The sequence below is a fragment of the Dictyostelium discoideum genome (genome assembly GCF_000004695.1).
Source record: "Dictyostelium discoideum AX4 chromosome 6 chromosome, whole genome shotgun sequence".
Classification (NCBI taxonomy): Eukaryota; Evosea; class Eumycetozoa; order Dictyosteliales; family Dictyosteliaceae; genus Dictyostelium; species Dictyostelium discoideum.
Genome location: NC_007092.3, coordinates 1,670,750 through 1,697,837, shown reverse-complemented (window position 1 = coordinate 1,697,837; position 27,088 = coordinate 1,670,750). Strand labels below are relative to the sequence as shown.

The window sequence follows — 27,088 nt, the reverse complement described above, 5'->3', positions numbered from 1 at the left end:
TAGTAATTTTATTATTATTTTTTAATTGAAAAAAAAAAAAATTTGGTTCTATTTATGTAATTTTAATTTTTTTTTTTAAATAAATTAAATCTTAATTAAATTATATATCCAAAAATCGAGAATTTAATACTTTTTCCCAATCCTTTGATTGTGAAGATATTGTTAATAAATTTTTTAAAATAAAAATAAAAAAAGGTTAAAAAAACTGATAAAAGTAAACAGTTAAACCACACTTTTCAAAGATATTTTTTTTTTTTTTTTTTTTTTAATTATTATTATCATATATTCATGATTTTATATGCATAGAAAAATATTATTGGATTAACAAATCTTACATACAAAATAATTTGACGTTTACGATTATAGGAGAAAACCATTTGGTGTATGATTGAATGGTAGAAATTCATTTACTGCTATTTATTATTTTTATACTAATTTAGAAAAAATATAAAATATAATTTTTAGAATATAAAATTATAAAAAAAAAAAATTAAATTTGATGGTGGTTTTAAAATATTTACTTAAGAAGAATTATTTTTACACATTAATTTGTTTGTTTATTTACAATGATTTTTAAAATTGAATTTAAATAAGGGATATATTATTAAAAAAACAAAAATAAAAAAAAAAGTGTTAAAAGATAATAAAAAAAAAAAAAATAATAATAATAATAATAATTTGTGTTGTTTTTAAATTATTTTATTATGATTATGTATTATTTTGAATACTATTGGTATTCAAAACTGTATTTTTGCTATTTTCATAATTTTTTTTACAAATTTGAGTTCTCACTTCAAATGCATTTAAATCTAAAATATAATAAAATATAATAAAAAAAAAAAAAATTAGTATTTTAATTTTAAATAAATAATTAAAAAAATAATTAAAAAAAAATTAAAAAAATAATTAAAAAAATAAATAATTAAATAAATAAATAATTAAATAAATAAACAAATAATTAATTAAATGATTAAATTAAATTAAATTAAATTAAATAAATACATACATTTCTTAATGATCTCTTGGTCATCAGAATCAATTACGATAGATGAAAGATATTCTAACAAAAGAGTACCATCAGTATAAAACTGAAGTGATGTTGGGTAATTATTATACAATTCTTCGACTGCTCCCTTTTTTCCAAACTCCAAAGCATTTTCATAGATAAAACGATTTGGAGAGAATGAAGAGTGGTGGTCTTGATTTTTTACAGAGGTATTTGAAGTTGAAAATATATGAACTAACTTTCTTTTATATTCAGTAAAGGTATTTATAAATTTATCAGGTGAACTTGATGGATCATTTGGTATTTTCGATTTCATTAATTTTAATGCGAGAATATACAATGGTACACATTCCAATGGTTCGTTTTGTCTGAGATCACCCAATTCTGCAATTGCAACTGCTCTATTAAATACTCTTTCCATTGATTCTAACTCTTCACCATCTAAAATTACTAAATCCCTTTCAAAATCAGTAGATAAATTCGATAGTTGCCTATTTTGTTGTTGTTGTTGTTGTTGTTGTTGTTGTTGTTGTTGTTGTTGTTGTTGTTGTTGTTGTTGTTGTTGTTGTTGTTGTTGCGGTTGTTGGATTGTAGTTGATTTTTTATCATCTTTAAATGGATGTGCTCTAATTGTATTACCTGTATTTTCAAGAGATTTAGATTTATTTAATGTTGTTGGTTGTGGTATTGCCTCGGTTGGTGATGAATAAATATTGTTATTGTATGCAAATGGTAAACTATTTGGTACATTTGTATTATTATTATAGTTGTTACTATTATTGTTATTATTATTGTTGTTAAAATCATAAGGAAGTGAAGAGGCGTGATATACATTTGGTGGTGAATTATTATTATTATAATAATTATTATTATTATTATTATTATTATTATTATTATTATTATTATTATTATTATTATTATTATTATTATTATTATTATTATTATTATTATTATTATTATTATTATTAGTGTTGTTGCTATTAATCGAAATTGGGTATGATATATTATTATTATTATTATTAGTATTATTATTATTATTATTATTAATATTATTATTATTAAAATAATTTCCGCTATTATTTTTATATGAATCATTATTATTTAAATTTAACCATTTATGATTAAAGAAATCTTCCCAAGATATTCTTTTTTCTACATCAATTTGTAATAAACTATAAATTAAATTTTGACAATCACTTGAGATATGAGATGGTAATTTAATTTTCTTATTCTGTAGTTGATTTAATAGGTCTGGTACTGAACCTGAGTTGTATGCTGGTTCACCAACCAACATTTCATAAAGAATGATACCAACCGACCATAGATCTGCCTTTACTGTATAATTCTTTCTATGTAAAATCTCTGGTGCCATATAGAGTGGTGAACCACAAAAAGTATCTGATAAACTGAATGGATCTATGAATTTTGCAAATCCAAAATCACCAATTTTTAAAATTGGATGTTCAGAATCATCACTTAATAATAAATTTTGTGGTTTTAAATCCCTATGAACAATCTGTTTTTGTCTAAGAAATTTTAATCCATTTGCTAATTGTTTCATAAAATATAATGCTTTTTCTTCTGTTAACTTTTTATGTGTTCTTATGTACTTTGAAAAATCACCACCTTCACAACATTCCATAATCATATAAATAAATGTTGGATCTGTTTCTTCCTATAGATAATAATTTAAAAAATAAAAAAAAAATAAAAAATTTTAGTAATTTTATTATAATAATTATCTAATACCACTGCTACTACTATTAATAGTATTATTATAATTATTATTTATACTATTACATTTAAAACATCATATAATCTAACTATATTTGTATGAGATAATTCTTTTAAAATTCTAATTTCATAATTTAAATTCTCTGTTAATTTTGAGTTCTTATCCGCTAATCTACAAACATCGACAACCTTTATGGCAAAGGGTTCATTTGTTTTAATACTAAATCCTTTATAAACTTGAGCAAATGCACCCCAACCTATTCTTTTATCTAAAATATAATCTCCTACTCGTTTCATTTATATATATTGGATATATATATATATATTTAAATATATATATTTGTGTGTATAATATTTAGGTTTAAGTCCTTTTTTTTTTATTTTTTTTTTTTTATATGTATTGGTGTTTGTGGTTTTTTGAGAAAAAAAAAAAAAAAAAAAAAAAAAAAAAAAAAAATTTATTTTAAAAAAAAAAAAAAATAAAAAAAAAATAAAAAAAAAATAAAAAAATAAAAAAAAAATAAAAAAATAAAAAAAAAAAAAAAAAAGTTTTTTAATAATATTTTTATTTTAAGTGATTGTAATATTTTAATTGGAAAAAAAATGTATTATTCATTATTTTAAGTAAATTCTCCAAAATTTAATTTTTTTTCAGTTAATAAAATAATTTTAAAAATTAAAAACTTTAAAAATAATAACAAATAATAATAATAAACAAATAAATAAAAAATAATAATGAATATAAAAAAAAAATAAATAAATAAAAAAAATAAGTAAAAAAAAAAAATAAAAATCCGACTTGATTGAAATGAAAATTAGAAAGAATAAATTAAATATATTAATAATTTTAGTATTTTAAATATGTTTTTGAAAGTAATATCTTATTATTATATTTTCAAATTAGAAATAAGGATTTCATATGAACATTTACAGTTTGGTAATTTATAATTTCATAGAAATCTCGATTTGGTGGTTTAAAAAAAAAAATAAAAAAAAAAAAAAATTTCAAATTCCATATAAAAAAAAAATCTAAAAATAACTTCAAAACAAAGATGATTGGACAAAAGAGTTTGCACTTTTTACCATGTTCAAAGAATTAATAAAAAAATAAACAAAAAAAAAAAAAGTTTATTTTAGATTACTTTTTTTTTTTTTTAAACACCAAAATTTTATTATTTCAAAAAAATTAATATGTAAATGTTTTATAGAGGATATTTAAAAAATTATTATTTAAAAATAAAAAAGGATATTTAAAAAATTATTAAAAGTTTTTTTAAAAAAAAAAAAAAAAAAAAAAAAAATCCCAAAAACCACGGAAAATTTTAAAAAGCGAATTTTGCACTACACAAGAGTAGATGCGAATGTCAATCAGTAACAAAAAAAAATGAAAAAAAAAATGAAAAAAAACATAATATCGTGTTGTTTTTATTATAATAAAAAACTGCTTTGATTTTGAAAATAATCTTTTTTTTATTTTTAATTTTTTATTTTTAAATTTTTATTTTTAAATTTTTTTTTTTTTTTTTTTTTTATTTTATATGGAAAAAAAAAAAGAAATCAGACGACAAGTTCACAACACTACAACCATAACCAAAATCACAAATTATATATAACATAAAATTTAAAATTATATTCAAAAAAAAAAAAAAAAAAAAAAAAAAAAAATATAAAAAAAAATGACAATTACTGAATCAAAATTATATGATAGGTTATTGTATTCTTTTATGGGAATAAGGCTTATAATTTATACACTTTTTTTTATAATGAATTTATTTCAAACAATTTTCGAAATAAAAAATTTAAGGAATAAAAAAAAAGAAACAAGATTTTTTGTATTTTTTAGCCTTACCCTTTTTTGTGTTTTAAGGTATGTGGGTAATTTTAAAAATAATGGTATCGACAAATATTAAAAAAAAAAAAAATACATAAATTAATCATCTTAATTAGAGCAATTCAAACAGCATTTTTTTACTCAAATCCAAATCTTGGAATGGGAACACTCAATTTTTTTTTTTTTACTTTAGGTTCAGCTATGATTTTTGTTGAATGGACATTTATAGTTCAATTTTGGTATGTATATTTTTATTATTTAAAAATAATAAAAATATTTTCCAACAATATTAACTATTAATGTCAAAATAAAAAAAAAAAAATAAAAAAATAAAAAAAAAAAAAAAAAAAAAAAGGCTTTTAATAATGTATTCACTTTTTGTGGCAGATGATATTGGACAATATAGAACTAAACCAATTAGAATTATGACATATTTTTTCGTATCACTGGTTGTTGTATATCAAATAATAGTATCAAGTATAACTTTAGAGAAAAATATTGAAACTGTTGATACTGTTGGTTTTATAATCCTCTTGATAATTTTTGTTTCCATCATTGTTGTAAGTTTTTTTTTTTTTTTTTTTTCCAAAAATTCCAGAATACTAATAATAATAATATTAGTTTAATGGATTTGTTTTAATTAGACATTTAAAAATCCATAGAAAAGTAACACCAATGAAACATTTTGATTTAATGATTTTCAAAACCAAAATATTACTTACAACAATTATACTTGTTTTTGTGTTTATTATAATCCAAGAGATTATTTTCAACATATATTATACAGACACATACCAGACTTCAAAACAATTTTTAAAATTATTTGTAACTGGTATTATTGAGTTTTCCCAAATGGTAAGTAGTTATTTAGTTATTATTAAATTAATAAAGTAATCCATAATTTTTGATTTTTTAATTATTAAATTTTAAATTTTAAATTTAAAATTTTAATTTTTAAATTTTAATTAATTAGGTATCTGTAATGTTAGTGCTCTCCAATGGACATTGGTCAAGTTATTTATTATTAAATAAGGCAAAAATTAATTCAGAGAGTACAATAAGTAGTTCAGATAAAATAGAAAAGAAACCTTCAAAAGAATTTGCATTTAGTGGAAATACTCTATCAATGGGAGAATCGGTAGATTGCTAATTACCCTAAGAAATGTGGAATATAATTTTGTATAATAAAAAAAGGAAAAGAAAAAGAAAAAAAGAAAAAAAGAAAAAGAAAAAAGAAAAAAAGAAAAATCAAATAATTAAAGATTTAACAAAGATTTTGCTTTTGTTTTTGTTTTTTTTTTTTTTTTTTTTTTTTTTTTTTTTTTTTTTTTTTTTTATTATTACCAAAAATAAATTGATTTTCTAAATTCACTAAAATTAAAACACTGACTGAAAACTAAAACCAAGACTAGACTAAAGCTAAGACAAAGAAGAGAGAGTGCCATTTTTAATGTAAAATTGTTATATATAATCTTTTTTTGTTGTTTGTTGATTTTGATTTTCATTTTTTTATTTTATTTTATTTTTTATTTTTTTTTATGGATTGATTGAGAACGAGGAAAAAAAAAAAAAGGAAAATGTGGAAAGTAATTTCAATAGCTTTTTCAATAGTACATATTATTGCCATTGGTGCCATTGCCATTACCATTACCATTACCATATATCATATTATTATCATTTGAAGGGGAAGAGTTTGTAAGACAAACAACCTTTAATGATCTACCGGAAATGATTTTACCATTTAAGGTATTAATTGCATTTTGAACAGTTTGATAATCTAAATATGTGATAATAGCTTGACCATTATTTAATAATTGAACACCTGAAATTGCACCAAAAGCAAATAGCTTATATAAAAAGGTTTCATCTATATTATTTGGTAAATTGGAAATATGAATTGGAAATGATGACATTATATTATTATTATTATTACTATTATTACCATTACTACTACTATTGCCGTTATAATTATTGTATCCATTGTAATCATCACTAAAGTTATTATTATTATTATTATTATTATTATTATAGTTATTGTTATCATAACCATTATAACTATTCCTATTGTTATTGTTATTCCCATTACCATTGTTATTAAAATTGTTATTAGTGTTACCATTATTATTGTTGTTATTATACATATTACCATAATTGCTATTATAGTTATTGTTAAAATTATTGCCATTATTATTATGGTTTCCATTACTGTTTTTATTGTTATTATTATTATTATTACTACTACTACCACTATTATTGTAATTATTTCCATTATTATTGTTATTATTATTATTACCATTAAAGTTGAAAGGGTTATTAAAGTTTCCATTATTATTATTAAAATTACTATTACTATTATTATTATTATTATTATTACTATTACTATTAATAATATTATTATTATTATTGCCATTATTATTTCCACTCAATTGATTTGCAAACTTAGTTTAGAAATTAAAAATTTAAGGAAAATATAAAATTTATCAGACAAATTAAATTTAAAAATTAAAAAATAAAACGGGAAGTTATATATTAAAATAATAAATAAATAAAGAAATTAAATAAAAAAAATAAATAAATAAAAAAAAGGAAATGTTAAGATTAATTTTCAAGAGGGAAAATAAAAAATTAAAAAATTAAAAGTATAAAATTATAAAATAAAAAAAGTGAAGCAATTCATTCAAATGAAAAAAAAAAAAAAAAAGAATCAACTTACTTTAACGTAAATGGGAGTAGATTGAAAAGGTATGTTAGCACCATTCATTGAAGATACAGCTTTTAAAGCCTCTCTTCTTTGTGAGAAATGAACAAAGCCTACACATCTACTTGCCCCAGTATCAGGGTCAGTTAAAATTTTAGTATCTATCACATCTCCAAAACTACCAAATACCTCTTTTAAATTAGCATTGGTTACATGTGGTTCCAATCTATTAATGTAGAGATTTGCATGAGTGGATTGACTACTGCTCGCTTGAGCATATGACACTTTGAGTGGTTTAGAATCGACTTCAAAACCATTCAATTGTTCGATTGCCATAGCTGCTTCATCTTTTTTAGAAAATTTAACAAATCCATATCCTAAACTACTATTATTATTACTGTTGTTGTTGTTGTTGTTGCTATTGCTGCCATTGCTGTTGTTGCTATTGATATTGATATTGCTATTGCCATTGCCATCTTTTTTACGATTGAAAACAATTTTACATGATTCTATTTCCCCAAATTTGTCAAATAATGATTTTAATTCGTTTGAATCCATTGATTTTGGTATATTGTTAACTATTAAATTTGTTAATGCATCTAAGTCTGGATCCTGTAAATCTTCTATAAATTCATTATTATTTTCATTATTATATGAATTATTATTATTATTATTATTAATATTATTATTATTATTATTATTATAATAGTTATTATATTGGTTGTTGCCACCACTATAATTATTATTGCTATTATAAATATTATTATTATTATTATTATTATTATTATTATTACTATTATTATTATTATTATTATTATTATTATTATTATTCATTCTATTTCTAATTTTTCCCTAAAGCTAAGAAAATAAATTAATTTTTTATGGATTTTAATTATAAAAAAAATGAGAAAATTTTGTTTAAAAAAAAAAAAAAAAAAATTTTTTATTTTTTTCTATTCACTTTTTGCAACTTTTTTATTTAGTACCAATATTATTATTTTGAATTATTATTTATTTTTATTATTTTTTATTATTTTTATTATTTTTTTTTTTTTTTTTTTTTTTTTAAATTTATTTATTAATAAAGTAAAATACTCTGTTATAATAAAAAAAAAAAACAGGAATTATCTTATTTTTTTTTTAAAAAAAAATAAAACTAAAAAAATAAAGAATTAAAAAAAAAAAAAATTAATTTTAAAATAAATAAAAATTACACAATCAAGTTAAAATTATTATTAAACAATTACTGGTTATATATAATAATAATAATTTAATTAACAACAGTTTATGTGTCAATTGTTTTTAGTGTTGGAAAAAAAAATAAATAAAAATAATAAAAAAAAAATAAAAAAAAATAAAAAAGAATAAAAAAAAAAAAAACAAAAAAAAAAAAAAAAATAAAATTCAAAAAAAAAAAAATCAAAAAAGTTGGGAGTGGTTATTTAAAAATAAAAAAATTCAAAAAAATTTTTTAAACACACAACAACACTATACACTGTTGCCCATTTATTTTTTATTATTTTTTTTTTTTTTTTTTTTTCTTTTTTTTTGAAAACCACTTGATTTTATAATTTTTGCATGCAAATATTAAGTCCTATATTTTTTTTTTTTTTTTTTATATATTTTTTTTTTTTTATTATTTGTTTTTTATATTCAAAGCTTAAATTCAATCAATTATCTATTATTATAATGGTGATTTTAAAATTAAGAATTTTACGAAATATGTTTGCAATTATCTTTTTATTTTTTTTTATTTATTTTTTTTTATTTTTTGAAAATCGCACCCCAAAAGTCACGTGCCAAAGACAAATAACACAAAATATACCCTTTATTATTTTAATTTTTTTTTTTTTTTAAATTTTTTTTTTTTTTATTCATAAAGATTATTATCTTATCAGAATCATATGAAAAAAGTGAAAAGAAGGATTCGAATTTTTTAAAAAAATAAAAAAAAAACTGGAAAGTCACGTGAGCCACTTTCGCATCAAAAAAAAATATCTTTTTTTTCATTTTTCATTTTTTTTTTTTTTTTTTTTTTAGAAAAAATATCTTTTTTAATTTTATTTTTATTTCTTCTTTTGCTTTTTTTTATCAAATTTAAGTTTTTTTAAATTCTTTTATTTTTTTATTTATTTTTTTAATATTATTATTATTTTTTTTTTTAAGAAATATATTCATCATCATCGTCATTATCATCGTCATCATTTTCCTCTTGATCATTTTCACCCTCACCTTCTTCTTGATCATCATCATCATTCTCTTGATCTAATTCTTGATCAGGATCAATACCTTTCATAATTAATTCCAATCTTGCAATACCTCTTGATGCAGGTTCATATTGAGGATTAATTTCTAATGCACTATTATAATGAATCATTGCATCTTCATGATAATCTTTAGTTAAATAAACTCCTGCAATTTCTGTGTGCATTAAATCTGTTTCTTGATATTCCAATTGACTATTTAAACTAAAATTTAGTTTAATATAATAAAATAAAATAAAAGAATTAATAAATTAAATATATAAAGAGTGAGTGTATTATTAATATATTAACTTACATATCAATTGCTTCTTGAAATCTACCTTCAACAACATTTAATTTACTTAAAGTTAAAACAGTGTCAGTACAATGTGGAGATAAAGTTAAAGCTTTTGTTAAAATTTTTCTAGCTTCTTCTCTTTCTTCAGGTTGATTTGCTAAAACCATGCCAAGTAAAGCCATTGTTTTCGAGTAGTCAGGACTAAGATTATTGATAGTTTCAGCGACTACTAAAGCTTCTTTCATTTGATTTAATATTAAATGACATCTAACTAATTCACGTGCTGTTAAAATATTCTTTGAAAGTTGGAATGCTCTTTCCAATGAGGGTAATGCTTCTCTTGGCTCATCCAATGATAATAATATCTCACCTTTTAATGAATGTGCAAATTCATGTGATTCTTTAATACTAATTGCTCTATCAACATTTTCTAATGATTTTTCAACATTTTCTTTTAAAAAATAAAATAATGCTACTGATGTCCATGTTTCTGCACAATATGGATTTGATGCTACTAAATCATTACATACTCTTTGTTTATTATTATTTTTTTTTTTAAAAAATTAATAATATGTTTTTTTTTTATTTTTTTTTTTTATTAATAATTATATGATTACAATACTTACTTATTTAATTCAAATTGTAATGATCTTCTTTTTAATAATGAACAAAATATATCCATTGAACCAATATAATATGGATCTAATAATCTAATTTTTTGAAAGATATTAAATGTATTAATTATTGAAGGTTCATCATGATATAAATAAGATAATGCTAATTTCTCTAAAACATATAAATTTGTTGAAAATTTAGATTCAACTTTTTTTAATAATATTAATGATTCTAAAATAATAATTAAATAATATTAATAATATAAAATTAATAATAATAATAATATTAAAAAAAAAAAAAAAAATAATAATAATAATTATAATTACTTTCAGGTTGATTTCTTTTCATTTCATATTGAGACATTGATAATAAAGATATCCAAGATAAATCTATTATATTATTTGAATTAAAACTATTATTTTTTTGTTGAAATTTATTTATTGATGGTATTAAAACTTGATCTACATTTTCACCCATTTCTTTTAATGAGTTAATTGCTTCTAAACATAATGGACATAATTTTATAACTTCTTTATAACTAATAATACATTCTTTTGATTTTTCTTTACCAATATCTTTATATAATCTTGCAATTGTTAAATGTGTATCTAATCCTCTTGAGCTAAATGGTATAGATTCAAGCTATTTTTTTTTGTTATTAATAACTATTTTTTAAAAATTTATAAATATACATATATATATATTTATTTAATATTAAATTACTTACATATGAAATTGCTAAATTATTTCTATTAATTTTAATATAACATAATGATATTTTATATTTTAATTCGTATTCAAATTGTTTATTGTCAAAGTCTGCTTGTTTATTATTATTATTATTATTATTATTTGGATTATTATAGACTTTAAATAATATATCTAATGATTGTTTAAAATATTTTAATGATCTAACAAATTCATTCTTTCCAAATAAAGAGTCACCAAATAAAGAAAATGAAATTATATTTTGATGAGGTGTTTTTTGTTGATTTGGTACTGATATTACAAAATTACCTAAAAATTCTGCTGATGAAAATTGCTTTGATTCAACTAAAATTCTTAAATTACTAATCATTAATTCAACATTAACCATTGGAAGTTGTTGAATCATTTTTTGAATTTATATATACCTATATTTTTTTTTTTTTTTTTTTTTACCTTTTTTACTCTTTTTTTTTTTTTTACAAAAAAATAAAAAGTTTATTTACAATATGAATAGTTGTTAATTACAAGAATAAAGTATGAAAATGAAAAAAAAAAGTTTGTTTTGTGTTTTTTTTTTTTTTTATTTTTTTTTCCCAAAATTTGGAGGGAAATTTTTTAAAAAACAAAAAAAAGGTAAAAACCTTAAATTGTCCATTAGAAAAAAAAAAAAAAAATGAAAATCTTGGATTATTTATAGAATTTTTTAGAAAATCTAATTTCTTATTTTATTTTTGTTTTTAAAAATATTTTTATTCAACTTTTTGAATTTTATTAGTGGATGCTTTATTTTTGTTCTTGGCTTTTCTTTTCTTTTCACCAGCTGGTTCAGTTGGTTCAGTAGTTTGTGGTTGTTGTGGTTGTTGTTGTGGTTTATTATTATTATAATCTTTTTTATTATTACTGAATTCTTCTTTTTTATTATTATTAAATTTATTATTATTATTATTATTTTTATTATTATTATTATTATTTTTATTATTATTATTATTATTATCAAATTTAGAATTAAATTGTTTATTTTGATTATATTTACTATTATAATTTGTTGAAGTTTTTGAAGATTTTGTGAGATATTTACTAGTTGAAGGTTTATCGAAATATCTTTTATCAGCTTTTTGACGATAACCTTTATAGGAAGGATTATAATAGGTGGCGATTTTATTTAATGGTAAAATCTTTTCTAAATCTTTATCATCCTTTTCCAAGATATCATCGATTGAAATGGTTGAATCAGGTTCAACTTTTGTATATTTGAAACGAACTGGAGTATCATCACCTAAAAGATCTTGATAATCCATTTCATAATATCTATCTAACATTGATTCTAATTCTTCACGTTCTTTTGACATTCTTTCATTTGACCAAACTTCACCATCATCTTCAAATTGGTCATCATAAAGTCCTGACTCAATGATTTTATTTAAATCATAACGACCACCATTACCCTCATCATATTGATAATCATCACCTTCACCACCTTCATAGTTTTCATCATATCCTTCTTCTTCATTATTATTACTATCTTGTTGTTGTGGTTGCTTAACTTTTTTACCAATTGATTTTACCATTATTTCAGGATCAATCTTTTTAATATCAACAGAATCTAAATTGAATAAATTTGAACCAGTGATACTATTAATTTCTTTAACTTTTTCAAGGATTTGTTTCTTTTTCTCATTTTTGAGTTGTTTAATTTTCTCTTGATTTTGAACAGCACGTTGTTCTTTTCTTTCTTTCTTCTTTTCTCTTTTTGTTTTTCTAGCGGAATCTTTACGACGAACTGAGTTTTCAATTGTACGTGGATGATTGACGATAATTGCTGAACCTGGTTCCTCGAAACGGAAATTAAAAGTACGTTCGAAATCATCTTGTTTAACGGTTTCACCTTCATCTTGATCCAATTCTTTAAGAATCTCTTCATAGGTTGGTAATTTACCTTTGTCAGATTGCCATTTTTGACCTAACAAATAATCTCTAAGGAATTTCTCATCAGTATCGGCATCTTTACCTTTCCAAAATTCACTAATTGTATCAGTCTCTTCAAGGAATGGTGATTTCTTTTTCTCTAAACGTTGTCTAAATTCTTCAAATTCTTTATCTTCAATCTCTTGATCTTGTTCAGTCTTTTTTCTTTTAACTAAAAAATCATCATCTGAACCATCTTCACCATCATCGTCATCACCATCATCACCACCACCATCTTTAAATGATTTTCTTGAAGCATCAAAGAAATCTTTCTTTAATTTCTCTTGTTGTTTATTATGTGGTAATGAATCGAAATCCTCTTCATCAGATTCCTCATATTGATCTTTATTCATTGTTTTTGTAAGTTTCTCTCTTTGATAATCTTTTAATGTGAATGGTTTCTTCTTTTTCTTTTTTTCAGATTCAGATTCTTCAGATTCGCTATCTGCTTCATCTGATCCTTCATCCTCTTCTTCTTCTTCATCATTGTTATTATTATCATTATTATTATTAAAGAATTTTACATCTTTATTCTTTAATAATAAATCTGTTTTTTTTTTTGCTAATAATGGTAAAAGTGTAAGGAAACCATCTTTCATTACTTTTGAATCAAATTTACCATCATCATCTTCACTTTGTTCATCTTCTTCAAGTGTGGTTGATGCTGAAATTAATTCATTATGTGCTTTTTTAGCTTCATACATTCTTTCAAACTTTTCATTTACTTTAATTTCATTTTCAGCTTCTGATTCTGAATCATCTTGAAATAAAACTTTCTTTTCATCTTTATTTGATTCATTTTCACTTGATGATGATGATGATGAATTATATGATGATTCACTATCACTTGAATCTGACATTATTTGTTTTTTGTTATTTATATATAAAATAAATTAGTAAATAATAAAAAAAAAAAAAAATTTTGAATCGTGGAAAATAAAAATAAAAATTAAAAAAAAAAGAATTGGGGAAAATAAAAATAAAAAAATAAAAATAAAAAAAAAAAAAAATTTAAAAAAAAAAACCGAGTATTTGTCGTTTTTTAAAAAATTCATAAAATTTTATTTTTTTTTTTTTTTTTTTTTTTTTTTCATAATTTAAAAAAGTAATAATTAAAAATTACTATTTTTTTAAAAGTAGTAATAATAAAAAATGAATTTATTAACTACAAATGGTGTTAAAATATATAATGTTTCAGCAGGTAAATCATTACCAGAATGGTTATCAGAAAATAAAAGAGAAGAACTAAGAAAGAATAAAGAATTTAATCAAAGAATTGAATTAATTCAAGATTTCTCATTTGAAACATCATCTCAACGTGTTAGAATTTCACAAGATGGTCAATATATTATGGCAACTGGTATTTATCCACCACAATTTAAAGTATTTGAATTATCACAATTATCTCAAAAAGTTTCAAGAAATTTAGATTGTAATGTTGTAACTTTTGAAGTAAGTAGTGCTTATTTTTTTTTTACAAAAATCTTCAAATCTATAAAAAAATAAATATATTAATAATTTTTAATTTTTAATTTTTTTTTTTTTATAATATAAGATGTTATCAGATGATTATTCAAAACCAGTATTTTTAAGAGATGATAGATATATTGAATTTCATGCAAAATTTGGATCATATTTTAAAACTAGAATTCCAAAATTAGGTAGAGATATGACATATCATAAACCATCATGTGATTTATATATTACAGCATCAGATACAGAAGTTTATAGATTAAATTTAGAAGAAGGTAGATTTTTAGCACCATTGACAACTCATTTGAATGGTGGTATTAATGTTATAGCTCAAAATCCAGTACACCAATTGATGATGTTGGGTGGTGAAAATGGTTTTATTGAATGTTGGGATCCAAGGGTTAGAACAATGGTATCAACAATCAACGCAGCAGCAGCATTGCCAGATTATAATAGTGCAGATGAAGATTCTGAACCAATTTCAATCACTGCAGGTAAATTCGGACCAGACGGTTTGTTATTGGGTTTGGGCACATCGAATGGCGGTGTCTTGATGTACGATATTCGTTCAGCATCGCCATCAATGATAAAGATGCACCAATACCAATTACCAATTAATTCAATCAATTTCCATATTAGTGGTGATGGTACACAAAGAATTATGTCATCAGATGCTAAAATCTTTAAATCATTCGAGAAGGATACCGGTAAAATTCATATGGTATTGGAGCCAAAGAATCCGATTACCGACGTGGTGGTGACCAATGGATCTGGTTTATTGTTAATGCCAGGTAACACACAAAAGATTCAAACTTATTATGTACCTGCATTGGGTGCTGCACCACGTTGGTGTTCATTCTTGGATAATTTAACAGAAGAACTCGAAGAAGATAAACAATTAGTATACGAAGATTATAAATTCATTACACGTGATGAAGTTGCTAAACTTGATATTGAAAATTTAATTGGTACTGGTTATTTGAAGGCTTATATGCATGGTTACTTCATTCACATTAAATTATATAATAAAGTTGTAATGTCTAAAAATCCAACAAATTATGAAGATTTACGTAAACAACAAATTAAAGATAAATTAGCTGAAAAGAATCAAACTCGTATTTCACTCACCAAGAAACCAACTTCTTCATCATCAACTACAATTAATAAACCAGCTGTCAATGCCAAACTTGCTGAACGTCTCGCTGCTCAATATGAAATTCAAAAACAAGATTCTCACAAACCAATGGATGCTGAAATTACACAATCTTCTTCATCAGATCCAAGATTTAAAGCAATGTTTGAAAATAGAGATTTTGAACAAGATGAAGGAAGTGAAGCTTTCTTAAGAGTAAATCCAAGATCTAAAATTTCAAAATTGGATAAACATATTCAAGATAATTTCGATAAAGTTGATTTTGATGATGAAGATAGTGATGACGACAATGATGACGACGACGACGATCAAGATAATTATAAAAATAAAAATAGAAATAGTGATAGTGAAGATAGTGATGACGATGACGATTATGATGAAGATGATATTAAAATTAAATCAAATCCAATTACAAATAAAAGAAAAGAATTACAAAAAGAACAGATTAAATCAAAGAAACCAATTAAAATGTATGAAATTAAAACTGGCCATTCATTACCATCATTAAATGGTAAAGAATCTGGAAAACAACAAATTTTAAAGAGTGCTCCATTCAGTGTTAGAGTGGGTAAAGAAATAAAGAAAGCAACAGGTTTAGATGATAAAGATGAAAAAGATGGTACTAAAATAACTAAAAAAGATAATGGTGATTTAGAAATAGCATTCATACCTTCAGCTTCTAAAAAGAATTTAAATAACAAATCAAAGAAAGTTGTAAAAAAAAAATAAATTAAAATTTTCACCCCCTCCCATATATATATATATATATAAATATATAATTTTTTTTTTTTTTTTTTATTTTTAAATAATTTTATGTAAAATCTAATAAATTATCTGTTATTGATGAATTTGAAGGGTTTGGAAGTGGTGCAGCTGTCGTTTTTATCGTTGTTGTTGTTTTTTTGGTATCATTATTATAAATATTTCTTGAAAGGTTTGATGGTGTTGATTTTGGTGTAATTGGTGTTGGTGTAAAATTATTTGAAACTTGTTTTTTAGGTGAAGGTGATAAAGATGTATAACTCTTTCTTAATTGATCATCTATATGATTTTTAGATTTAATATGAGTTGGAGTTAAACTACCTTTAGCTTGAAGTAATCTTTGAGCAGCAGGCGATAAACTTTCAAGTGATCTGGTTGGTGTCATACCTCCAGTACTATTTCTTTTATTTCTATTTACAATTGGTGATTGTTGTGATTTAGTTTTTGATACAGCAACTTTTTCAAATAATTTATTTGCAAGTTGTTCTCTTTTTGGTGTTTCTGGTATTTTAAATGATGGTGCACCACTACCTCTTAATTTAATATCTAATGGTGTTGAAATGGGTCTTGAGTCCAATAACAATGGTGTACCATCAACTCTACCCCATGTCATTAATGGTGATTCTCCAACACCACCACCACCACCACCACTACTATCATCAATACTTCTACCAGGTATAATTTGTGGTGTTGATAAATAACCAAATGTCGAATTCTCAATTTCCATCGATGATTTACCTTCTTCTTCTAATTGTTTTAGTTTTTCAATTTGTTCTTGTAATGTCATTTCAGAAAATGGTTTATTATTATTACTATCACGAAATCTATTTATATTTTGAGGTTTTGGTTCATTTTCCCAAATATTACCAGTTATTCTTGTATTACTATGTTGAATTTCTTTTGGTGGACCACCAATTATTTCCCTATTAAATGAAGGATCAAGATTTTCAGGTTTAAACATTAATGTATTCCTAACTTTATAATTCCATGTATCTGGTACAATATTTTTTGGTGGTTTATATTCAATTATAGATGATAAATTTTTGTTAGTTGTGGTGGTTGTTGTGGTTGTTGTGGTTGTTGTTGTTGTAGTTCCTTTATTTCCCTCTAATTGTAATTGATTATGTTTATTAATCTCTTTAGCTTTATCGAATAACCATTTATATTTTATTAATATTCTTTCATTTTGTTTCTTTTGAATATCTATATAACTTGCATCATCTTCGCTTACAAATGTATTTACAAAATTATCCAAATTAGTATTTTCTATATGTTTATCATCATCCTCAATATTGTTAATTTTCTTATTATCTTGATTATTATTATTACTATTATTATCAAATTCGTTATGTATTATAGGTGTTTCAAATGATGTTGAATTATTATTATTATTATTAATTGAAGGTGTAATGTCATCATGCTGTCTTCTAACAGTTGTTTCTTTTCTTAATGATGCTAATTGAACTGATCTAATTCTATCTAAATCATTTGTTTCTACTGCTTCCATCCATTCTAATTGATCCCTTAGATTTGGTAAATCTGGGAAAAAATCCCTAACTATAATTTTATTTAATGAATCTACATATTTCTCTTCATTTATAACTCTATATTTTTTATTACTATTATTTGACATTAAAAGAAAATAAAATAAATAATTAATTAATTGTGAAGGGAGTGGTTTAAAAAAATATATGTATATATTATAAAATTTATTGTATATATAGTTTCAAAAAAAAGAGAAATTATAAAAAAAAAAAAAAAATAAAAAAAATAAAAATTAAAATTATTAAAAATAAAAATAAAAAAAAAAATAAAAAAAAAAAAAAAAAAAAGATCTGTTGAAATAAATTCAACAATTTAAAAATAAAAATTAAGCAATTTATTTTATTTATTAATTTTTTTATTTTTATTTTATTTCCTAATTTACTTGAGTATAATTAGTAATAAATTTGATATTTTAGAAAAAAAAAAAAAAATTAATGGAAATTTTTTTTTTTTTAATATTTTCAGGAATTTCGATTTGTTTAAAACAATTAAATTATGATAAAATAATTGGAACTAATAAAAAGTATAAAACAATTAAAGTTAATAAAATTAAAAAGGATGGTTTTAAGAATGTGGAAGAATTTCCTCCAAATTGATATTCCAAACCATATTGTGAAGTTGGGACTGATGCAGTATCAGCAGTAACAGTAATGAAGCCTTCTTCAAAAGCTGCTTCATCACTACCTCTACGAATTTTAAAATATCCTTTATCACCCCATCCAGTTCCCCAACTATTAGCAGCAATCCAATAGTCAACTCCATCACTTGTAGTTCCCCATCTAAATATATTAAATTTTAAAATAAAATAAAAAAAATAAAAATGATTAGATAATTAATTTTTTAAAAAAAAAAAAAAATAAATATATAAACTACTTACCCAACAACTCTTACTGCATGACTTTCAACTTGAGTATTTGAAGATTTAATGTAAACATCCCATTTATGTGGTTTAAAATCACTGTATAACATAAAGGTTGCGATGACAGGACCATTTGTCATAATTTCATATTGAGCATCTTGAACAGTTGGAAAAGCTCTGCAACTAGTTGCTTTATAAATGGTTGTATTTGAAATTGGAGAACCATCATCACAAGTTGTTGGACATGAAGAATCTTTTGAAGCTTGATAACTAAGACACTCATCAGAAACAATACCTTCATTAATTAAACGAGTTAAAGCAAGACCAACGAAACCACCCTTACAACCATTGTTACAACCACTTACACCATCGGAAACACAGCTTCCATCACAATCCATTAAATATTGTGGTGACAATAACATTTTAATATTTTTATCACTTTCAATACACATTCTATCTGCTAAAATTCCAGATGTAACTTGAGCCCAACAACTACCACAACTCTGTTGTTCTCTTACTGGTGACATACAATCACCCCAATTCGTTCTAACATCAAATGAAGCTGGTATTGTGTCAAGCTCATTTTGTGAATATGATATTGATGAACATCCTGAATATGATCCAGGAAAACCATATATTAAATTAAAAAAATTACAAAGAATTATAATTAAAAGTAAAGTTGATATTTTAAATAATAATTTCATTTTTTAATTTATAAATTATATATTATTAGTAATTGATAATTATTATTATTTTTTTTTTTTTTATTTTATTTTATTTTATTTTATTTTATTTTATTTTATTTTATGATTAATAATTATTATTATTATTATTATTATTATTATTATTTGTATAAGTAATTTGGAAATTGGAAAGTTTATTTTTTTTTTATTTTTTTTTTATTTATTTATTTAATTAAAAAAAAATGGTAAAAATTGTTTAATTTATATTGAGAAAGAATTTCATTTAATTTTTTTTTTTTTTTTAAAAATTAAATTAAACAATAAACAGTTTAAAAAATCAAAATTTAATTTATTTCAACTTCCTTCCATATTTGGAGTGCCTTTTCGTTAGGGTCCTATGTCATAATATTAAAAAAATTGGTTTCGCGATCTTTTCAACAGATTTTCGAAGTCCTTTTGGAATTCTTTTTTATTTTTTTTATTATTTTTTTTTTTAAATATTAAACCAAGGGTTTTTCAAAGATATTGAAAATATGTGAATAAGAATAAAAAAAAATAAAATAAAATAAAATAAAATAAAATAAATAAAAAAAAAAAAAAATAAAAAAAAAAAAACTGACTAGATCTTTTTTTTATTTTTTTATTTTTTTATTTTTTTTTTTTTTTAGGAAATCTGTAAAAAAAAAAATAAAAAAAAATAAACAAAACAAAACAAAACACCATTGTGTTGTAATATTTATCTTTGATTTCTTAATTTTTAAAAATATTTGTTTTAATTTTTTCTGAAAAAAAAAAAAAAATAATAAAAATAATGGTAATATTAAATTTCATTTTCTTTGAAAAAAAAAAAAAATAAAAAAATCAATTAATTAAAATAGATAATATTATTAAATTAAATAATTAATTTTTATTGTTAAATTATAATATTAAATTTTCAAATTGAATGATATAATGAGATATAAATAAAATAAATAAAATTTAAATATTAAATTATAATTTAAAGTTTTTTTTTTAAAAGTTTTTTTTTTTTTATATATTATTTTCTATTGCAAGAGGATTTAAGAGAAAAAAAGTTTATTTAGAATTTGAGTTGATGTGGGAATTCACCTTTCTTCAAGTAGAATTTAGTCTTTAAGTAAACAGTTAAGAATTTTTCTTTCTTGAGGACAGCTAAGATTGCAGAGTCAACGGATTTTTGGTCAGCAACACGTGAGTCGGCGATTTTCTTCTTTTCAGCTTTCTTTTCGTCACTGAAGAAAGCACCTTCAGATTTAGTGGTTGATTTCTTTTCAGCGGCAAAGTAAGCGTCGTTGATGGTGGCAGCAACTTTAACACTTGAGACGTCGATTTTAGTTGAGGTGGCAATGACGTATCTTTGATCAATACGACGTAATGGGACACCGTTAACTTTGAATGGACCAGTGATTAAAATTAAACCAGAGTCTAATTGTTTTAAGGCAACAACACGTTTACCAGCGAAACGACCAGCAAGGATGATGAGGACGGTACCTGGGGTGATTGATTTACGGAGAGCAACTTTTTGTTGAACTTTTTTGGCAGCGGTGCTTCTGATTTCGGCTGGGATGGATGGGGCAAATTTGGAAGCTTTGGCAGCAATAACACGTTTACCTTTACCGAAAGTCTTTTCAACTGGTGTGACTGGGGCAACAACTTTCTTTGGTGCAACAACCTTGTTTTTCTTGGCAACAAAGGTCTTGGTTCTGTTTGCGACAGAACGAGCACTGTAGAGTCTTAATCCTTTAGCAACAAATTTATTGTCAAGAGCCCTAATTAATTAATTTAAATCAATATTAATAATCCATAATCTATATTTTATATATTACTCGTCTCTCTTTCTCCTTCTCTTTCATTTGATTTATAAATTTATATGTTGATTGAATTATTGAAGATTAAAGATAGATTGAAATTAAAGATTAAAGATTGAAAAAATTAATGCTGTGTACCTGTAATTGTGGTTTGATAATCTATATCCTATATCCTCAATCCTTCTCTTTTTTTTTTTTTTCTATCTATTATATCTCTAATCAACTATTATCCATCATTATATAATTATATTTCAAATTTGAGAGAGTGAATTGATTGAGTTATATTATCACACATTAAATTATTATATGTGATATGTGATATGTGATATAGTCCAACATACATTTTTTCTGTATTCTGTAACTAACAAAAAATTTTCAAAAAAAAAAAAAAATTCAAAAACGAATGCGCGACGCAAAATTTTTTGATTTTTTTATTTTTCTAAAAAATTTTTTTTTAGTGTTACCGTGTTGACAATTTTTTATTTTTTTTTTTTTTTTATTTTTTTTTTTTTTTTTATTTTTTTATTTTTTTTTAGATTACCTTTTTTTCTTATTTTTTTATACTTTTTAAAAATAACTCTTTTATTTGCAATCTCTTTTATTTTATTACTTTATTTTATTATTATTATTCGGGATATTTTTTTTTTTTTTTTTAAATAACACAATGTTTGAAAAAAAAAACAGTAGGACAAAAATAAAAAGTTAATATTAAAAATAAAAAAAAGAACTAACTTTCCATTTTTTGAGATTAAAATAATTTAAAAAAATGAAAAAAGAAGATGGTTATTTTAAAATATGAATAAAAAAAAATTAAAATTTTCGAATTATATTAATATATATATATATGTGCATTTATTTATTATTTTTTCAAATATTTAAACATTTTGGATATAAATTTAAAAAGATCATTAAATATTTTGGAAAAAAAAAAATTTTGCAGTTGGGAAAAATAATGTGAAAAAAAAAACAGTAAAGATTAATATCTTTATTTATTAAAAAAGGATTAGGTTTAATCTTAAAAATCAATAATTAATAACACAAAAATAAGAAGAAAAAAAAAAAAAAAAAAAAAAAAAATTAATTCCCAAGTAATTCATAATTTTTCACAAAAAAGAGAAATCGGTTCATAATTTCCAGAATTAAGAAAAAAAAAAAAAAAAAAAAAAAAAATTATTTGTTTGATATTAGTTATTTTTTAATTTATATTTTATATTTTTTTTAAATTATATTAATTTAAATAAAAAAGGGTTAAAAAAATAAAAAAAAAAAATAAAAAAAAAACACCAAGTGAACTTCCATGATCAAGTTCACCTTTTTTTTTTTTTTAATTTGGAAAATTTAAATTAATTTTTTTAAATTTTTTTTTTTTTTTTTAATAAATTTTTTTTTTTAATTTTAATAAATTTTTTTTTTAATTTTCCATTATAAAAAAAATTTTCTAAAAAAACCCCCCCCCCTACTTTGATATATATTATATTTAATATTCAGAGGAAAAAATAAAAAAATTTTTATTTGGGTTTTTTTAAAAAAAAAAGGAATTAAATTAATTAAAAAAAAAAAAAAAAAAAAAAAAATGGTTGCACAAAATAATCAACAAAATAAAGATGAAACAAAAGGTATTAAATCATATTATTGTTCAAAGATTGAAGAATTAGAAATTAAAGTTAATGAAAAAGCACAAGATTTAAGAAGATTAGAAGCACAAAGAAATGAATTAAATAATCGTGTAAGAATGTTAAAAGAGGAATTACAATTATTGACTAACCCAGGATCACATGTAGCAGAGGTAGTCAAATTAATGGGAAAGAATAAAGTATTGGTAAAGGTTAATCCAGAGGGTAAATTCGTGGTTGATATTGATCCAACCGTTGATATTGCCAAGTTAACACCATCAACCAGAGCTGCATTGAAACATGAAAGTTACACACTCCATAGAATCTTACCAAATAAAATTGATCCGTTGGTCAGTTTGATGAAAGTTGAAAAGATACCAGATTCAACCTATGATATGGTTGGTGGATTGGATAAACAAATCAAAGAGATCAAAGAAGTCATTGAGTTGCCAATTAAACATCCAGAGTTATTTGAAAGTTTAGGTATCGCTCAACCAAAGGGTGTACTCTTGTATGGTCCACCAGGTACTGGTAAAACTTTGTTAGCTCGTGCCGTTGCTCATCATACCGATTGCACATTCATTAGAGTTAGTGGTTCCGAATTGGTTCAAAAATATATTGGTGAAGGTAGTCGTATGGTTCGTGAATTATTCATTATGGCTAGAGAACATGCTCCTTCAATCATTTTCATGGATGAAATCGATTCCATTGGTTCATCTCGTGGTGAATCTGGTTCCGGTGGTGGTGATAGTGAAGTTCAACGTACTATGTTAGAGTTACTCAATCAATTGGATGGTTTTGAAAGTACTAAAAACATTAAAGTACTCATGTGTACAAATCGTATTGATATTTTAGATCCAGCTTTATTAAGACCAGGTAGAATTGATAGAAAAATTGAATTTCCAAATCCAGGTGATGCTGTATGTATTTTTTTTTTTTTTCATAAAAAAAAAAAACAAAAAAAAAAAATAATTTAAATTAACTTTTATTATTTCTTTATTATTTCTTTATTATTCCTTTTTTTATATTTTTTTTTTTTCAAAAACAAATAGGGTCGTTTAGATATTTTAAAGATCCATTCAAGAAAAATGAATTTAACAAGAGGAATTAACCTTAAAAAGATTTCAGATAAAATGAATGGTGCTTCAGGTGCAGAATTAAAAGCAGTTTGTACTGAAGCTGGTATGTATGCTCTTCGTGAAAGAAGAGTTCATGTATCTCAAGAAGATTTTGAAATGGCAGTTTCTAAAGTTATGAAGAAGGATTCAGAACAAAATATGTCAATCAACAAATTATGGAAATAAAAAAAAAAAAAAAAAAAAACAAAAGAAAGAAAAAAAATTGGTATATTTTTTTTTTTTTCCAGATTCTTTCTTTTTAATAGTAATATATATATATAACATAAAATGTTTTGTAAAAAAAAAAATAATAAAAAAAAATAATAGAAAAAAAAAAAAATTATTAAAAAAAAAAAAATAAAAAGAATTATACCTCAAAATTATTCTGAATCAATTCTTTATTTAATTTTACTAACACATCCAGTTACAAAATGTGTTTTATTATTAACATCAAATTCATTTTCAAAATGTTTAACAGTAACACAAATAATTAATTATTTTTTTTTTTAATTTTTTAATCTAACATAATAATAATAATAAATTTAATTTATTTGAATGTTTTTTTTTTATTTGTATTTTTTTTTTTTTATTCATTTTTAAAAATATCCATTTTAGAAGGTGATTGATCAAATTCTATATAACTATCAATAATTCTTTTTCCAGTTAAATAACGCATTGCTTCGGAATAAGTTTGAGGTAAAATTTGTTTTAATTTTTTGTTTGTATTTTGTTGTTGTAATTTTTCTTTTTGAGATTTTGAAGGAGCACAATAAAAAGTGAAATTAAAAACATTTGAAAGTTTTTTTTCACCAATGGAAGGGTCGGTGACATAGGCTAAAACTTCTACTTGAGTATAATAAGTTTGATTTTCACAATCATCTTCAGAGTTCATTGGCTTTGAGTAGGTAATGGTTGATTCCATATTAAGAATATCACCAATTTCAACAGGTTTAAGGAATTTCAAACCACTAATACTTCTAAATCTTGGTAATGATTCTGGAAACTTCATAAAACAAGTTGTATAAGCAGTTTCAAATGCCATTCTCATTAAATAACCACCAAAAATTTGACCGTTAATATTCTTTTCTTGAGGTTGACATAAAATAACAGTTTCTAAACTTGTTGAATTCATTGGAATGAAATTTCTATCAACAACATCTGATGATTGGTGTTGTTGTTTTGAAATCATGAATAGATTATGAATAGTTTGTAATTCAGTTGGAGTTGGTGGTAATTTTTCAAGTGATTGCTGATTTGAATTTAAACGTTGTAATTTATGTTGTTCACCTTCAGCGAATAGTCTCCTCTCTGTTGGAGTTTCAACTTTTAATGAGTTGATAAGTGTTGGTTTCATTGTTTTTGGATCTACACCAACCATTGTAAAGAATGCGACTAGGACAGGATCCCATTGTTGAGTTTTGTCATTATCTTTTGAGAAAACTCTAATCATGATCTCCATTGAACTATTACCAACCCATGATAATTTAGCCTCCATTTTAATATCCCTATCTGGAATTAAGGGTCTAAGAATTTTAATTGTATCAACTGATACAGTTACAAACATTTTCTTATAACCGTCATTCTCATTCTCACCATGTTTAAAAGCTACAGCTGTAGCAATTGCATCTAAATCTTCCAAGAATCTACCGATTCTTAAATTACCATATGGGGATAAATAATTTTCACGTAATTGTAAATCACTACTAAATGGTAAAATCACCTCAACTTTACTCTCTTCTGGTGTTTTTGTTGTTAACTTTGGTGCTTCAGTTATTGCTGGATTAACTTCTTTACTAACTCTTGCAAACCATAATTGTTGAGTAATAGCTGACTGATTTGGATACGATATTGAATGATTATAATGATTTGAATTTAATGATGATATTATATTTACATTTTCGTGTTGAACAACTTTTGTATTTATAGTTTCACTAGTTGTTGTTGTTACTTCTTCTTCTTCATTTGATGATGATGATAATAATAAGGATGATAATGATTGTTTAATTGGTTCAATTGAATAATTTAAATTATTGAATGAAATTAATTTCTTGTCTATTGCTTTCATAAAATCTTGATTATTTTCAAAGGTAATATAAGCAAATCCTTTATCTGTATTATATTTTGTTTTAATTCCATGTGGTGATATTTTATAATTTTTAAATTGATTCAATAGATCAGTTGTTGTTATATTTAATGGGAGATTTTGAATTTCAATGGTATTTGAATTTGAAAATAATATATTATTACTATCATCATTATGATTTCTTATTTTTAATATTGAACTTGATAAAAAATTCCTATTAAATTTAATTTCATTTATTTTTGTTTTTGTTTTGATTAAGTTTCTGATCATTTTTTTATTTTTTTATTTTTTTTTTTTTTTTTTATTTTTTTTTTAATTTTTTTAATTTTTTTTATTTTTTTTGGGGTTATTATTATTTTTAAAGAATTGTAAGAGTTTATGTTTCAACTATATGTTATTTTGATTTCTTTCGGTTACCATCAAAAGAATATAAACACTGTTTTTTTTTTTTTTTTTTTTTTTTTAATTTCTTTTTTTGGTTTTTTTTTTTTTGGTTTTTTTTTCAGGATTGACTCAAAAAATAAATTAAAAATTAAATAAAAAATAAAAAAAAAAAAAAATGATGCAAATATGATAATGGACGGGAAAAAAAAACCCATATTTTTTTTTTTTTATTATTAAAAATATTAAAATTTTTCGGGAGGGGGAAAAAAAATAACTAACCCTAACATTTAATAAATTTCTTTTTTCTAATTTTTTTTGGAAAATCATTTTTTTTTTTTTTTACTTTTTTTATTGATATTAAACAAAAAATATTCAGATTTTACACTTTTTTTTATAAAAAAAAAAAAAATTTTTTTAATTTGTTTTTCATTCCCTTTAAAACAATTATTAAATTTTATTTTTTATTATTTTTTTTAAAAAAAAAATATGAG

At 22.1% G+C, this 27,088-nt stretch overlaps 11 protein-coding genes across 11 annotated transcripts; 3 read left to right on the top strand and 8 right to left on the bottom strand.

Moving 5' to 3' along the window:
• Positions 1-708: 708 nt before the first annotated feature.
• Positions 709-3,037, bottom strand: atg1 (autophagy protein 1; the record flags this gene model as incomplete). The annotated part of the gene is made up of 3 exons (XM_629639.1): positions 709-809; positions 1,007-2,681; positions 2,807-3,037. The coding sequence occupies 3 exons, from the start codon at positions 3,035-3,037 to the stop codon at positions 709-711; spliced, it is 2,007 nt and encodes a 668-aa protein (XP_629641.1).
• Positions 3,038-4,416: 1,379 nt separating this feature from the next.
• Positions 4,417-5,721, top strand: DDB_G0292474 (hypothetical protein; the record flags this gene model as incomplete). The annotated part of the gene is made up of 5 exons (XM_629638.1): positions 4,417-4,607; positions 4,688-4,810; positions 4,927-5,131; positions 5,193-5,426; positions 5,545-5,721. 5 exons carry the CDS (start codon positions 4,417-4,419, stop codon positions 5,719-5,721), a joined length of 930 nt encoding a protein of 309 aa, XP_629640.1.
• Positions 5,722-6,175: 454 nt separating this feature from the next.
• On the bottom strand, positions 6,176-8,103 carry DDB_G0292472 (hypothetical protein; the record flags this gene model as incomplete). Its single annotated transcript, XM_629637.1, has 2 exons — positions 6,176-7,009; positions 7,285-8,103. The coding sequence occupies 2 exons, from the start codon at positions 8,101-8,103 to the stop codon at positions 6,176-6,178; spliced, it is 1,653 nt and encodes a 550-aa protein (XP_629639.1).
• A 1,327-nt stretch (positions 8,104-9,430) lies between these two features.
• anapc7 (anaphase promoting complex subunit 7) lies at positions 9,431-11,539 on the bottom strand (the record flags this gene model as incomplete). Its single annotated transcript, XM_629636.1, has 5 exons — positions 9,431-9,737; positions 9,829-10,341; positions 10,437-10,656; positions 10,752-11,067; positions 11,153-11,539. 5 exons carry the CDS (start codon positions 11,537-11,539, stop codon positions 9,431-9,433), a joined length of 1,743 nt encoding a protein of 580 aa, XP_629638.1.
• A 343-nt stretch (positions 11,540-11,882) lies between these two features.
• DDB_G0292468 (hypothetical protein) lies at positions 11,883-13,958 on the bottom strand (the record flags this gene model as incomplete). Its single annotated transcript, XM_629635.1, has 1 exon — positions 11,883-13,958. The coding sequence occupies one exon, from the start codon at positions 13,956-13,958 to the stop codon at positions 11,883-11,885; it is 2,076 nt and encodes a 691-aa protein (XP_629637.1).
• A 292-nt stretch (positions 13,959-14,250) lies between these two features.
• nol10 (NUC153 domain-containing protein) lies at positions 14,251-16,453 on the top strand (the record flags this gene model as incomplete). The annotated part of the gene is made up of 2 exons (XM_629634.1): positions 14,251-14,550; positions 14,654-16,453. The coding sequence occupies 2 exons, from the start codon at positions 14,251-14,253 to the stop codon at positions 16,451-16,453; spliced, it is 2,100 nt and encodes a 699-aa protein (XP_629636.1).
• An 82-nt stretch (positions 16,454-16,535) lies between these two features.
• DDB_G0292464 (DiGeorge syndrome critical region 14-like protein) lies at positions 16,536-18,119 on the bottom strand (the record flags this gene model as incomplete). Its single annotated transcript, XM_629633.1, has 1 exon — positions 16,536-18,119. One exon carries the CDS (start codon positions 18,117-18,119, stop codon positions 16,536-16,538), a length of 1,584 nt encoding a protein of 527 aa, XP_629635.1.
• A 405-nt stretch (positions 18,120-18,524) lies between these two features.
• Positions 18,525-19,594, bottom strand: DDB_G0292462 (hypothetical protein; the record flags this gene model as incomplete). The annotated part of the gene is made up of 2 exons (XM_629632.1): positions 18,525-18,810; positions 18,909-19,594. 2 exons carry the CDS (start codon positions 19,592-19,594, stop codon positions 18,525-18,527), a joined length of 972 nt encoding a protein of 323 aa, XP_629634.1.
• A 1,057-nt stretch (positions 19,595-20,651) lies between these two features.
• Positions 20,652-21,742, bottom strand: rpl6 (60S ribosomal protein L6; the record flags this gene model as incomplete). Its single annotated transcript, XM_629631.1, has 2 exons — positions 20,652-21,360; positions 21,741-21,742. Coding segments are annotated over 2 exons (711 nt in total).
• A 1,230-nt stretch (positions 21,743-22,972) lies between these two features.
• Positions 22,973-24,316, top strand: psmC5 (26S proteasome subunit ATPase 5; the record flags this gene model as incomplete). Its single annotated transcript, XM_629630.1, has 2 exons — positions 22,973-23,932; positions 24,065-24,316. The coding sequence occupies 2 exons, from the start codon at positions 22,973-22,975 to the stop codon at positions 24,314-24,316; spliced, it is 1,212 nt and encodes a 403-aa protein (XP_629632.1).
• A 400-nt stretch (positions 24,317-24,716) lies between these two features.
• Positions 24,717-26,483, bottom strand: DDB_G0292458 (hypothetical protein; the record flags this gene model as incomplete). Its single annotated transcript, XM_629629.1, has 1 exon — positions 24,717-26,483. The coding sequence occupies one exon, from the start codon at positions 26,481-26,483 to the stop codon at positions 24,717-24,719; it is 1,767 nt and encodes a 588-aa protein (XP_629631.1).
• Between the last annotated feature and the right edge of the window lie 605 nt (positions 26,484-27,088).